This window comes from Silurus meridionalis, chromosome 7 (genome assembly GCF_014805685.1).
Source record: "Silurus meridionalis isolate SWU-2019-XX chromosome 7, ASM1480568v1, whole genome shotgun sequence".
In the NCBI taxonomy this organism is placed as follows: Eukaryota; Metazoa; Chordata; class Actinopteri; order Siluriformes; family Siluridae; genus Silurus; species Silurus meridionalis.
Genome location: NC_060890.1, coordinates 2,904,247 through 2,919,613, shown reverse-complemented (window position 1 = coordinate 2,919,613; position 15,367 = coordinate 2,904,247). Strand labels below are relative to the sequence as shown.

Genomic DNA, 15,367 nt, shown 5'->3' with positions numbered 1-15,367 from the left:
AAATGCATGCACCTCTTGACTTGATCTCAAACATCTTCGTTGTATAAAAAAAACAACAACCTAAAAATTGCCCATCCTGCTTTCACACACTTTGTGCAGACATTGTGAGATAATCGTGTGTATGTGGTGTATTTTAATGAATAGACTGTGTGGTTTGGGACACGCCCACATCAGAGGAGCATCACATAGTGAATAGGCTGTGTGTTTGTGTTTGTGTGTGTGTGTGTGTGTGTGTGTGTGTGTGTGTGTGTGTGTGTGTGTGTGTGTGTGTGTGTGTTTGTGTGTGCTTGAGTACGCACATCGTATTGTTTTGTGCAGCATCGTGTTTCATGTGTGTTTGTGTTTGTGTGTGTGTGTGTGTGTGTGTGTGTGTGTTTTAACCGTAAAAGATTTTGGCCTTTCGTCTCCCGTGAAAAGATGGAATATTAAAGAAAAAGGAGAACAGGGAAACGTCGTCCTCGCGTGCCCACACCGAAGCATTTAAGAGACACGTTTGTCTTTCTTGCGTTCAGAGTGACTTTTTTTTTTCTTATTACGGACTTCACGGATCTTGAAACGAGGCTCGCGCGCACGGCACGGTGACGTTAGGGAGGGCGCGTCAGAGAGCGCGCGCGCGGGTCTGTCTGCTGCACGCCTCCGAAGAGGAGGACTGCACTCACGGGTCGCGTGCTGAGCAGGGAGGAGGACGGAAGGAAGGAAGGATGACGGAAAATGGCGAGAAGGAGAACGAACCGCATCAGCGGGACTTGCAGCGCTCACCGGGTTCCGGTACGATCCGGCCCGAGTCCAAGGTTAGCAGAGCGCGAGCTTCCATTCACGCATGCACACGCACACGCGCGCGCACATACTCAGACGTGTGGATGCGCGCGCGGTGCCAAAACGCGACAGGTTCTCAGTGTGTTTATTGCAGAACAAGGTGGTGATTTTTTTCATCTAGTTCACTGAAGGTGTGGCTGATTTGATCATTCAGGATCAGAATATTATCGATATCAATATGATCAATATTGTAGCAAAGACTAGAACAAATCAGAATTCATTAATAATTTCCCAAAGCAGCTTTCCAGGGAAAACATATATCAAAATGTATAACTTTGGTGTCTATAAGTTTGTTTCTTATAAGTGCATCCCTTTATGAGCAGCTGTGGCATGGAAAGAAGAACTCTTTGAGATGGTATGAGAAAGAAACCTTAAGAGGAACCAGACTCAAAAGGGAATCCATCCTTATCTTGGTGCCTCCGAACGACAAGTCATTACAGTTCCAGCGTTGTTGAGATGTACGGATCAGTGATGGGCGCTTACATGCAAAACTGTTCATGGAAACTGCGGTCCTGAGCAGATCAGTGTGGAGCTTCACAGAATCAGCTCTGCTTTTGTGTAGTGTAAATGCATGCACCTCTTGACTTGATCTCAAACATCTTCGTTGTATAAAAAAAACAACAACCTAAAAATTGCCCATCCTGCTTTCACACACTTTGTGCAGACATTGTGAGATAATCGTGTGTATGTGGTGTATTTTAATGAATAGACTGTGTGGTTTGGGACACGCCCACATCAGAGGAGCATCACATAGTGAATAGGCTGTGTGTTTGTGTTTGTGTGTGTGTGTGTGTGTGTGTGTGTGTGTGTGTGTGTGTGTGTGTGTGTGTGTGTGTGTGTGTGTGTGTGTGTGTGTGTTTGTGTGTGCTTGAGTACGCACATCGTATTGTTTTGTGCAGCATCGTGTTTCATGTGTGTGTTTGTGTTTGTGTGTGTGTGTGTGTGTGTGTGTGTGTGTGGGTGTTTGTGTGTGCGAGAGAGAGAGAGAGAGAGAGAGAGAGAGAACCAAAGTGTGTGTGTATCAGTGGTAAAATGGATGACCCCATCAGATAACACATGTCGCGGTTTGATTCAATACATCTGCGCTGCACACTTTGTGACATTTACACACACACACACACACACACACACACACACACACACACACACACACATTATTCATGAATCAGTTGTGCCTGATTCGTGTGTTTATTTATTCTACACACAAGTTTAATGAATCATCAACTCATTTGGCACAATGCAGGAGGCTTTTAGAAAAGAAAAAAAACGTGTAAAAGATGGAATAATTGTCATGATTCTCCAGTTTGTGTAGATGGTACATGTGGTACATTTGTTATATTTTATTTACCACATTTTTACAATTTAATCAATGTTGTCATTGAATGAAGTAAAAGGTTCCACAAGCGCTCCTCCACATCTCCAGCTCCTGATATTTAAAACGTCTTTATCATCTATTCCCAGATTCTAATGCGACTTCAAATGAGAGCTTTAGTAAAGGCTAGTTTTTGTGCTAGCATAAAGGCTAATATTGACCTAGCAAGGTACTACAAGCTGTGATTTTTCTGGAAAAGCGGAACTTTAAGATTCCTCCTTCTTCATTTTTCTACTTTAAAGCACCAATTCAACTGAGAGCAAAACAGCCCCAGAGCATAATACAACCACCACCATGCTTGACAGTAGGTACAGTACAGTGTTCTTAGGTGTAAAGGCTTCACCAAACCTTTAGTAGTGTACAAACATTTTTATCAAGTGTGAAGAAATTCTGTGAGTGAGAATGCTTTTAAAAAATATGTTTTTTATTGTTTTTTTTTTTATTGTTCAATTGTTTATTTTTTATCAATTTACAAAATGCAAAGTGAGTGAACAGGAGAACGGGTGTGACCACTTTTTGGCTTTCAGTTCTTACAGTTGTGCACTTTGTACACTTGCATACAAGCCAGGGATTTTGTAGGATCAGCGTCAGGTGTGGTCTAGTGGTTAGGATGTGACGCTCTCACCGCTGTGGCCCGGGTTCGATCCCCGGTCAGGGAACCAACCCCAGCCATTAGGGTTGCACAAGCCAGTGCACTCTTAGTGCCGGTCCCAAGCCCGGATAAATGGGGAGGGTTGCGTTAGGAAGGGCATCCAGCGTAAAAACATGTGCCAAATGATCCGCTGTGGCGAGCCCTAATGGGAGAAGCCGAAAGAAAGAAAGTTTTTTTAGAGTCAGGTGAATGAACAACCATTCATACCAAGCCGTTAAAACACAGTCATTAACTGAAACAGAAACAGCTGTGTAGGAGTTCAAGTTCAAACTGGGTAAGGAGCAGCCAAACTCTACAGAGGTGAGTTTGTGGAAGAGAGTTTCATGTCACAGGTCCTACACCAGGGCAAGACGGCGCACAACTGCGCACAGCTGCAAGCTGCAAGACTTTGCATCACCAAAGTGTCTCTCAGGCAAAGATTTCAAAGCAGACTGGGGTTTCAGGATGTGCTGATCAAGTTCTATAAAGAAGGACAAATTTCCAGCAGTGCCATTAGCAAAGAACTGGCAGAAACCAGTGAGACCCAGATACACCAATTTACTGTTTGGAGAAGTCTGGCAAGAAGTGGTCTTCATGGAAGATTTTGGCCAAAAAGCCATACATCCGACATGGAGACAAGGCTGTGAATGAAAACGTTGGAACTGAGGTGCAGAAAAAAGGCAGCAGGTTCTCTAGACTGATGAGTTGAAATCTGAAATATGTGTTTGTAGCAGGAGGCAGTTTGTTTGCCAAAGTACTGCGGCACAATAATGAATATCTGCCCGAAACAGTGAAGCATGGTGGAGGTTTCCTACATGTTTGGGGCTGCAAATGGAGTTGGAGATTTAGTCAGAATGAATGGTGTCCGGCTGAGAAATGCCGGCAGATACATATACATCATGCAGTAGAATCATACAATCATTCCACCAGGGACCAAACATACAGCCAAGGTCATCACCAACAATCTTAAGCATAGAGTCTGAGCACCTCTAAAACATTATAGAGGAGACAATTGTAAGGCTATTCTATGCCAAACAAGGTCCTACTTATTTCCATGTTTCTAACTATGTGAACCCTGTAGGACCTTGTTTAGCATAGAATGGCCATACAATTATCTCCTCTATAATGTTTTGGAGGTGTTCAGATGTGTGCACATATAAGAGAAAAATGTAAATATGTGTGTATGTCTACAGTTGGGTTTATAACATTGCTTCCAGATTGTAAGGAATTGTATGTTTTCAAAGGGTTCACATTGTGATTATTAGCATCTTCTCGCACATAAGATGGTAGCCACCAGGGTAGCCTTGTTTTTCAGTCTCAAGTTCATCGTCTGACTTTGTTAGGAACATTAGGATGCTTGGCTTTTATCCCTCCATAATGGCACTTTTTTTGCTATAAGTGATTAATAACTACGACAAAACGTGCACATTTTTACACACCTCGACCTTCTGATTGGTTGAGATATGGCTAGTTCTTGACTCTGCTCGATCTACCAGGTCTATAGATGCTGGACTGATGTGAAACTGGCATGCACATATCTCTCCCCAAGTGTCTTGGATGCCCAACAGCCGCTATCAGTTCAAATCACACAGCTGGCAAATTACCACCCTAACACTACCATCCCAACACTCCTATCATTATTCTGGGTGATTTCAACTACACAACTTCTCCAAGGTACTTCCAACTGGAGATCACTTCTAGCGTACAATAAAAGATGTTTATAATGTTGTAGCTATATCAGAGTATCAGTGTATATATTGTGGATATGTTAATCTAATGTAAACCTACCTAAACCAATCCACCTCCTAATACCATCATTACGAGTCCATAGCTAAAGAAACCATCAATATAATACAATTCTCATACAGTGAGAATAAATGCCATTACTATACAACTTTATAAACTCTTTATCTCTACTAAAGCAAGAATCTCAATGAACACAATTCGCAGAGTCTCCTTTCACTGCAGCCACGTTGTTGCTAGCAGAAGCCTCGTAAAATGATCCCTGCATTTTTTTTGTGCATTTTTTCAGTGCATTACGGTTCTCCTGGGGACCTCACGATGTCGTGTAAACGTCCTTGTAAGCGTATCTGCAACCAAATCAATATTTTTTTATCTCACTGTCAGCCACGGTGGAATGAAAAAAACAGACCATCCAAAGGGAGCGAAAAAGCCGACGTGTTCGGACTCCTTTTGGTGACCAAATCTCAGACTGACTGGTTAAATCCACAGCTTCAAGCAGTATAAATTTTAATCTAACAACAGCCTGCGCTGTTGATTTCTGCTGGACTTAACCGCGATACGTGATGTGACGGCTACAATCTAATTGGATAGAAACTGTAACTGAAACTGAAAATTGGTGGGGACAGAAGCAGTGCCCAAATTTCCTGAAAAATGCCGCAAATTCCTAAGAGAAATGCACTGAAATGAAGACTACTGGGGATAATGAACACATAATAATGAATAAAAATACATTAAAACGTAAGTTAGTGATTTTGATAGAGTTCAGGCCGGCAAAGAAGGCATTGTTGACCCACCACTGCTTAACTATCAGCCTTCCAATCGATCAGCAAAGGTGCCCCCAGAAAACGACATGCTTTCTGCTCTATTATTCTCGATTTCTACTCCCAATTGCAATGGTCCCATTATAAAACTACAGAAAAGTTGGCACCACCATAGCATTTTACAACATGTAAGTAATTTCCCAGAGAAACTCGTTGGCCATTGATTACACCACTCTAGAGGAGTAAACGTGGATCGGTACGCGATAGCTATCCATGGCTCTATACCCTACACACATCACGCATAGAGGATCAGCTGCAGTGATTGCTAGCAAGAAGAGATTTTTGAGAGAGAACGATTTCAGTGCAGCATCCTGTGGACTCACAATGAATGGACTTAACTCGAGATTGAGGTCCCATGCTGGGATCTCGGAGAAGCACAGTGGGTGAAGGCACTATGCAGAAATGCTGTGACACCTTGATAGTGAGTGCCTAGTGAGACGCCATGCATAGTGCTATAATGCAACAATGACTCCTAGACAGATGTTGCAGAGGAGTAAGGTATCATCGCTGAAATCTGTCCAGTGTCCCATCAACGGTGGAGAAAGAAATATGCACAGTAGAACATGAGGCCAGCTACTAGAGCAGAGGCGTGTCTATCGATTATTTTAGTAATCAAATATTCTACCGATTTTTCTTTATTAAAAGCACAGTAGTAAATAAGTGCATTTAATTGCAATATTACATTAAATTGCAAATACAAATATATAAATAATAAAAAAATTCATAAATATAAAAATACATTTCAGATTACTCCTCCCCCCAAAAAAGTGAACGCACTATACTGAGTTTTTTCTCATGTTTACGCTTGAAATGATCCCAAACTATGGAAATCTTTGTCGTTTTCTCTGGCCTGAAAAAAAAAAAAATTAGCCAAAATTTTGACTATTTTTCTCGCAGTTCTCGAGTTTATTTCTTCTGAAACATTATGAAACAACATGTTGTCGGCCTGAAGTTGGAAGCTGTTGGAGTATGAACATGAACCTCTGCTTCCTCTGTCATGTTCCGTCTCCTCCAGAGTTCTTTCAAGGGATTTCAGCTCGGAATTGCGAGAAATAAAGTCGGAATTGCGAGAAAAAAAATCCTCTCAGAATTCCACGAAAAAAGTCATAATTAGGCTAATTTTTTATGTGCCGGAAACGAGCTTCCATACAAACATCTCCCTTTTCCAGAGCGCTCCAGAGTTTAGTGGGTGGTGCGTCAGTAATTAGGGTCCGTCGGGAAACAGGCTCAGCCCTTAGAGCCGTTAGAGACGAGAGAAAGATAGTCAACTGTAAGTTGTTTTAGGACACCACTTCGAGGTGTGAACACTACAGGACAAATTCACAGTCTTTACATTTCCACTGCATTATTGTGAATTAATCTTAGCGACTGCCGATTTGACCATCATATCTTTAGTTAAGTGAACTAGAAGATGGCAGTGTCTCAGACCAGGTAGGAATAATTTGAGGGCTAGACAGAGTGTCCTCATTTCCAGCTGATTGATGTGTTCTATCGTCACACTGGGGCTTCAATTGCCTTTTGTGCCTGAAGCACACAACATCACACTACAGAGTACTCTCTCTGATGGGGTTCCAGGTGGACCAATTTATGGAGAAAATCCTCGCTTTTACTATTCAGAGGTGATCGAGCTGCGTACATACAAGATCAGGCTAACATTTTGAGCGGTGAAGTAAATAACACTGATTATCCCTTTATAATGGCACCTGTTAGTGGGATGTATTAGGCAGCAAGTGAGCATTTCCTCAAAGTCAATATATTAAAAGAAGGAAAAATTGGCAAGTGCTATGATTTCTACATGGGCTAGACGACTGGGTCCAAAACTGCAGATGTTGACGCACCTAGGGAGCGAAGATTTGCTGAAAGCATTCGTGTTCTGGAGCAATCCAACAGCAATAGATCCAGTGTAATAGAATGTTTTTGTCAGTGGACTACTTAAAGGTGATTGAGTTCTATTTTCTGGGATTTTTCTGGCTGAAGAGCAGCAATTTCTACACCACAATCAGACTGAACTCGATGACACAAACCAAATAGACACTTCAACTAATCAGACTGCACTTTAAAGTGATACTGCAACGTAAAAAGGATATTTTCATTCAAACTAAAGCCTAACACCGTTTTCCATTCGAAACACATGTATGGTGGAAATGCAATTTCAGCGCAACACATTTTCACATAAACCCTGCATTCCAAACTTTCAAGATTGGTGGACTCCTGCGATTTTGTATTGCGTATAAAGACCGATAGGAGATCGAAACGTTCGGTTTTATGGAAAACAAAAAAAACAAAAAAAACCCAGTGTTGCATAAACAAATACAGTACATAAACAAATTGTATATTATACAATATATTATAGAATATTATATATTTTGACATTCACATCCACTGCTTATTTTCCACCAGGTATTTGAAAAAGTTTTGAATATGGAAAGTGTGAAAGTCTAGTTTGTTAAATGGCACAGTTTCTAAAAAAATTATTTTGGAAGAATATAATTCATTTACATTCAAAGGTTCAGAGATTGTACATAAAAAAAATGTTTCCTATTAATATTAATACGATTCAATATGACGGAGTATAAAATAATCATTGAATTCACAATATGCAGTGAGTCAGTATGATAATGGATGTTCTCCAGGCTTCACCAGTTTATTAATTATTGTTAATGTGATAAAACAGTCGTCACGGTCGCTATCGTGCAGTGATGAAACCACGGCGAGCGTTTTTTTGTTTTGTTCGCATCGCAGTTTTTGGAGACTGAATGACAGCAGAAAGACAGAGAGAGAGCGATTGGAGTGATATTCTCTGTTCCCCTGCGACTGGGTGACATTTCATGTCCTTTATTAAGCTTTTCTTTTCTTCCCTGATGTTTTCCTCCATGTTGCAGCATATCTTTTTTTTTTTCATGAATCTGGTGACAGTGATGATGAAGAAATCCGACTGTAGCTCCAGGGAAAATAAATCTAAACTAATCAAATCAGATGTCTCTCCATGAGGGTGGGGGGTGGTGGTGTGGGGGGTTTGCAGGCTTGATGGGAGATTTTATTGTCTGGTTTATGACAAACATTTACATTTAACATTTTGGAAACTAAACTCAGTTCTCTCTTATTCTATGGTCTTTTCTCCACATGCAGGTTGTGTGTTTTCGGTGGAATTACTAAATCTCTAAAACTACTTTCCATATTTAATTCCTCACTTATCTTTTTTTTCCTACACAAGCCTTAATCAAAAAATACACAAATACGAAAATACTTACAGAAAAAACACAATCCTTAATGGAAAATAATGAAAGAAATAAAATTTTTAGCTTGAGAATGACAACATGAGGCCGTCACATACAGAAATTTGGGTGATTTCTTTATTTTTGTTCCCGGTATGCAAAAAAACATGGTGTACATTTAACCTTTTATTAAAACAAATTATGTTATACAATTACAAAGATTTTTATCAATGGACATTGTCCACAAAGCAGCTTCATAGAAATATGATTACAATAAACCAGTGGCAGGTTGTGAATTTGGTACCTGGGCCTTCAGTGGGGACGTACCCGACCTAATCCCACCCTCTTAATACCCCCACTATCATGTCGCAATTATAGAAACCATCAATACAATACAAAAACGCAATATAACAACACATGGCATTACAGAGAGAGAGGCATTTCACATATGGAGGGTGAATACCATTTTACTAAAGCAAGAAACCCAGTTAAGACTCCAAACCTCTACGCTACAACCACAACTGTGCACCTACAACATCTGGAGCAGTTCAGAATCAATATTTGTCTAATAACCTGACAAAAACATTTAAAATGTAAATAAAATTCAATCTACTCCCCAGAAATGAAGACTCATAATGTGCAGCGCCCCTCAGAGGCTGTAATCCAGTGGTACCGCTCGTATTCACTGGTCTGGAAGTGGAGAACAAACCCTTTCCCGGGCTAGCTTTGAGGTTCGCCTATGTCCGAGACCAATCTAGGGGTAAAAAAAAGTCTAACTCTGATGTATTAATGTGTGCAGATCGCTATGATTCCTACTGACCAAAAAATCAGAGGACGGAAAAATGCTGACGCTATACTGGCCCAGCTAGCTGCCCTGTGAGGCGAATTTGAAATCTGATTGGTTAAAGAAACAGAGCTATTTCTTATAAAGACTAAGGTAAAAAGGCCAGCAGTACAGACTTTGAAGGCCCTGGGCAGATGACGTGGCAGCACATAGAGGCTGAAATCTGATTGGACAAAAAAATCTAACATCCACATACACGTACTGGAAGCAGTGCAGCCAAGAGAAATGCTACAAAATAAAGAGAATAAACTGTTAATAATAATTAGAAATTAGAAATTAATACAATTTCATGAAACAAATATTAGAATTTAGGTTGTAAATGTAGGTCAGTGCTTCTGATAGTGTTTAGGTCAGCAGAGAAGGCTTTGCAGGCCCTGACTGCCCACCACTGCAATAAACTACTTTTACTGCTACTACATTTTATATTTAGAAATGTATCCCTATAAGTTTTAACCCTAATGAGCAAGCCTGGGGCAATGGTGGGAAGGAAAACCTCTCGGATTTCGGATGAGGAGAAAACCTCTCGAAAGCATATATTTATGGAACTAATATCATTGTAACTCCATTCCCATTCTTTAGTCATCCAAAAATCGGTTCGAAGATGCCGACCCCACATCGATCCCAGGGCATCTAGATGTTGTGTCCCACCTCATGAAGATTTCGGACATCGGACTTTAAGGATAAACATCCTCTTAATCAATACTCAGAAATAGCGTTCTACATCATCAAACATGTAAAGGCTCTGGCATGGACGAGTTGGTGTTGAATCTATAATGATCTCAGATGTTGAGCTAATGTATGGGTTGCTCAGGAGCTCTCGGTTCCACAACTTCAACTGTAGAAAGGTCATTACTCATAATCCCACACTCTCTCCAGTTTTTGATGTCACCCACATGAGAATGGGTTTTTTTAAGGTTTCTTCCTCGTTCTTTCTAAGTACGTGTTTCCTTGCCACAGACAAACCTTTAAATATCGGTAAATTTTGTTCTATAATTCTTTCATGCTGTAAATCTGATCTGTAAAGTCTATTGTGAAAAGCGCTATAGAAATAAAATGTAATTAAATTCTATTGAATTCTATTCCAAATTACAATCCTAGTCTAGTTTATTTGTTCAAAAAAGTTGTTGATGCGTTTTTGTTAATAAAAATAAAAATATATATTTTCCCACAGGAAAGTGAAAAATGCTAAGTGATTTATTGCTAACTAAAACATATCAGCTCCCTGTTGTGTTGTTTTTTTAACACGGTGCTCTGGGCACACAGTGACGAGTCTGATGTTGGTAGATGAGTTTGAGGATGGACATGTTGAGGACAAAGATCTCTCTCTCTCTTTCTCCTTCTGTCTCTCTCTTTCACACACACACACACACACACACACACACACACACACACACACACACACACCTGTCAGCCCAGATTACTGTAACTGATGGTGATGTTTCAACTGAGATAGATGTAACCAGCACTGACAGAGACACAGAGCGTGATGACGTCCATTACACACTGATATTAATGTTCACCTGCCACACAGGTCATTTTACAGGTGTACACTTATAGACTTTAGCCCATTTGTTACGCTCACAAACTGTAAAGGGAGCGCCACCAGCGCTGTCGCTGATCCACGCCACCCTTCACATGCAGGAATTTACACATGATGTTGGTCTGTATAGTAAGTAGATGAAGGTAATAAAACTAGGACCAGGATTAAGGTTAGGGTTCTACTTAGGGTTGGGTTAGGGATATGACTAGGGTTTTAGGTGTTCGTTTAGGTCGGGGTTAGGATTTTGGTTAGGGTTAAGGTTTGGTTAGGAGTTGGGTTTTTGGGTTAGGATTTAGTGCTAGGATTGGGGTTAGGTACGGTGGCCGAGAACTTATCATTGGACAAGACACCTGTCAGTCAAGATATACAGGTGAGTGACAGGTGTCTCGTCCAATGATCTGTAAGTTTCCAATCACAAACTACCTCCCTTTTCCGGTTTGTCTGAATCGTTGCACAAAACACATTAACAAATCCAAAAACACAACGACAAATCCGACAAACCGGAAAAGGTAGGTAGTTTGTGAATGAAAACTCACAGATCATTGTGTTTTTGGATTTGTTAGTGTTTTCTAATTTGTTAATTTGTTTTTGGATTTGTTGATGTGTTTTTGGATTTGTTAATGTGTTTTGCACTTCTCGGCCACCTTAATTAGGGGTTAGGAGCCGTATTAGGGGTTGGGTTAGGGGTTTTGAGTTAGGATTTGGGTTTGGGTTAAGGGTTAAGGAAGGGATTAGAGGTTGGGGTGGGGTTAAGGAGTTGGGATTAGGATTGGGTTAGAGGTTGTATTTGAGTTAGGAGAGGGATTAGAGGTTGGGGTGGGGTTAAGGGGTTTGGATTCGGATTTGATTCGAGGTTTGAGGTTGGATTTGGGTTAGGATTATGGGTTAGAAAAGGATTAGAGGTTGGGGTGGGGTTAAGGGGTTGAGTTAGGGGTTGGATTAAGTTTAGGAGTAGGATTAAAGTTTGGGTTGGGGTTGTGGGTTGAGTTCGGGGTTTGGAGTTAGGGTTTGGGTTAGGAGTAGGATTAAGGGTTGGGTTGGGGTTGTGGGTTGAGTTCAGGGTTTGGAGTTAGGTTTTGTGTTAGGAGTAGGATTAAGGGTTGGGGTTAGGGGTTGAGTTAGGGCTTAGAATTTGGGTTAGAGTTATGGGTTAGGAGTGGGATTAGGAGTTGGGTTGGGGATAAAGTTGAGTTAGAGGTTGGGGTTAGGATTTGGTTTAGGGTAAAGGTTTAAAAGTGGGATTAGGAGTTGGGTTGGGTTTAGTTTTGGGTTAGGGGTTTGGAGTTAGGATTTGGATTAGGTTTATGGATTAGAAGCAGAACTAGGGCTTGGGTTGGGGTTAGAGGTTGAGTTAGGGCTTTGGGGTTAGAGGTTGGTTAGAGTTAGGAGTAGGATTAGGAGTTGGGTTTGGTTTAGGTTTAAATTAGGGGTTGAGTTTGGATTAGGATTAGTATTTCGGTTAGGGTTATTGTTTAGTTGGGGTTCAGTTTAGGGTCAAGGTGCTTTCCTTCTTAGTTTTGAAGTTTCTTTCATGCGTCTTATCTAAACCTAAATGATCATTATGCTAATAAGGTAAATTTGAATATGTTTTTTAGCTCTTATATTAGCTCATGGCTGTTTTACTTTCATTTCCATGAGGAGAGTAAGTGTAATGTCAGTGCTCTACCCCTGCTCGTTCCCTTCACTGCTCCACTGTGTAAAGACTTTGAATAGATTTACATAAGCTCTATCTTAATTATTCATTGTGTCTTTTTAGTGCAGAACTACAAACAACACGTTTGGGACTTTTAACTTATTTGGATTGCGTTTAAAATAATTTTGGTGATCTTAACTTAGCTGGCTACCTTGAGTGGGATCGAATTTGCTCATCAAAGTTCCACGGCGTAAGTAATGTGCTCATATTAGAAATTCTCAGCGGAGACATCGGCGCGTGGTTGTGTCTCAGCTGTGAGAAATCGCAAGTCAGCCACTTTGGTTTGTGTGCACACGCTGAAGGATTCTTACATTCGTCCTACTTTTAGTTTCTCCTCATCAAAATGCGAAGGCTTGTTTAAGGTGGAACCATAGGAATCGTAGACCCCTTAATTATACAAAGAAAAGCACAATTAGTGAATTTTTCGGCCATATGCATTTTAGCCATCTGGGTGATGATGTCAGTTTTTTAACATTGGTGTCTGAGATATAAAGAGAGAGAGAGAGAGAGAGAGAGTGTGTGTGTGTGTTTGTGTGTGTGTGTGTGTGTGTGTGTGTGTGTGTGTGTGTGTGTGCACGCCCATTAAACCAACAGTCTGAAATTCCAGGTGCTGCATTGACTTTACGCTAAAAACCTCCCGCTGTTTTAATATTACAGGATCGGATTAAAGTGGATTAAACCTTCAGTTTATTACGACACTCTTCACACCCTCTTCTATGTGTGTGTGTGTATGTGTGTGTGTGTGTGTGTGTGTGTGTGTGTGTGTATGTGTATGTCCATGTATTTGTGATTTAAAAAGCTCGCCACAGAATCCATAATTTATCTGTGCATCTCCAATGCTATTTTTAGAGTCTCTGCTTCAAAAGCAGCTGCAACAAGAGTGAGTGTGTGTGTGTGTGTGTGTGCATGGGCATATGAGCTTGGAATAATTGTTCTGGTTTTAAAATAACAGTAATGGAATTATGCTTTGCAACTCGTTTTCAGTTTGCTTTCCGTCTCACGCTGTCACTATATAAGACGAATTAGTGCCCAGGGTGCACTGGACACACACACACACACACACACACACACACACACACACACACACACAACACACAACACATTCATCAAATGATATGTACAGTGCAGCACAAGTGTGTCAGAATAAGCCTAAAAATAGTTTTTCACCAGGTTACACCATGTTCGTTCTAATAATTTCACCCAGTGGTAGTATACATAAAGCAGGAGTTTTTTCTCTGAGATAAATTTTTCCTTTAAATGTATTTTTGATGCCTCCTAATGCTAGATTAGTTTATTCTTTTGTTTCTGCATCATACAGACAAAATATGCATTGCTTCTGAAAGAGATATATCGTCTATTAAAAGAGCATTTCTACTATCATGAGATTTTCACACATTCATTGCTATTGAAATCAAAATATTTACTTAGTTATGCATATGCATTTGGTTGCTGGGTGAAACTAACAAATAATTAGGCTCCATTAATAACTAGAGGTTCACCGATAGTGGATTTTACCAACACTGATAGTTGGGTTGGAGCGTACTTGCCAATAAGCAATTAATCAACAGATAGTTTTTAAAATGAATATTGGATAAAAAAATGTTTAAATAACACCCTGTGTAAAGTAGTATTGAACTTTATTACAAAAAAAAGTACTGAATCATGAAAATGTGCTAAAATATATTCATTAATGAATATATTAATTATTAAATATCATTATATAATATCAAGATCTAGTATAATTTATAATATCAATCTAATTATATATAATTAGCAAATTATAAATAATAAATATAATATAAAGCTCTCCTTGCAGCACGCAGTCTCACATGTAAAAACAAACAGAATGTGGCATCTGTGGTTCGCCTCTAGAGGCTCGTGTAATGACAGCGGTATGGATTTTTGCAGATAGCCGATAGTTCCAGCGGTGAGAAATTTTTGTTTGAAAGCCAAACTTAATTATGAAATACAGATATGATATGAGTAAAAAATATATATTTACAATCACAGTTTTAAAATACTTCTCTGACATTGTTAAGAAAGCCGTTCCAAACTTGTGGGGGGTGGTGGTGGGGGCATAGTTCAGGGACATAGAGAAAGAAAGAGCAGGCCTGGAACAGAGCCATGTAGAACCGTTAAACTTGATTTTTGAAGGCACTGTTAACATCTGCAAACACATAGCAATTAGACAGATAAGACCTGAGCCAGAAAAAGCTATTCCCTTAAGCATGGGGGTCCAACTCTGTAAAAATGTCCAGCAGCTGGTCATTTACTACTTTAACCACACACAGAAAAATCTATGTACATTTGAACATTTGTACCTACTTGTTTGTACCAGTAAAAGAACATTTATGCACCACTAGTGGTTTAAAATTGCATCCTGTTCATACATCCATTGACGCAAACCATCAGCGAAATGCTATGGAAAAATTTCAGGATGTAATTTTAAACTATACCAGGACAAGTGTGTTCGTAAAGCATGTTTTTTATGATAAGAAAAGTCGAGAGAAAGTGTAATTACATGGTTTTGGTTCACTATGGATGGGAATATAATCCATCATTGAATCAGCACATAAAACTCAACAATGGTGACTATTAACAAACAAACGTTCATGCCGCAATGCATGCTGGGCACCAGAATAGTACAAAACACCCAGCATGCATTGCAGCACGAGTGAATTATGCAGCAGAA

General features: G+C 40.0%; 1 protein-coding gene across 1 annotated transcript in view; it reads left to right on the top strand.

Moving 5' to 3' along the window:
• The first annotated feature begins 367 nt into the window (after positions 1–367).
• LOC124389422 (SH3 and cysteine-rich domain-containing protein 2-like) overlaps positions 368–15,367 on the top strand; it is a 45,826-nt gene continuing 30,826 nt past the window's right edge. Inside the window, exon 1 of the mRNA XM_046854866.1 lies at positions 368–791. Coding sequence (XP_046710822.1) covers positions 702–791 — 90 coding nt within the window. The 5' untranslated portion in view covers positions 368–701. The remainder of the gene's footprint in view (positions 792–15,367) is intronic.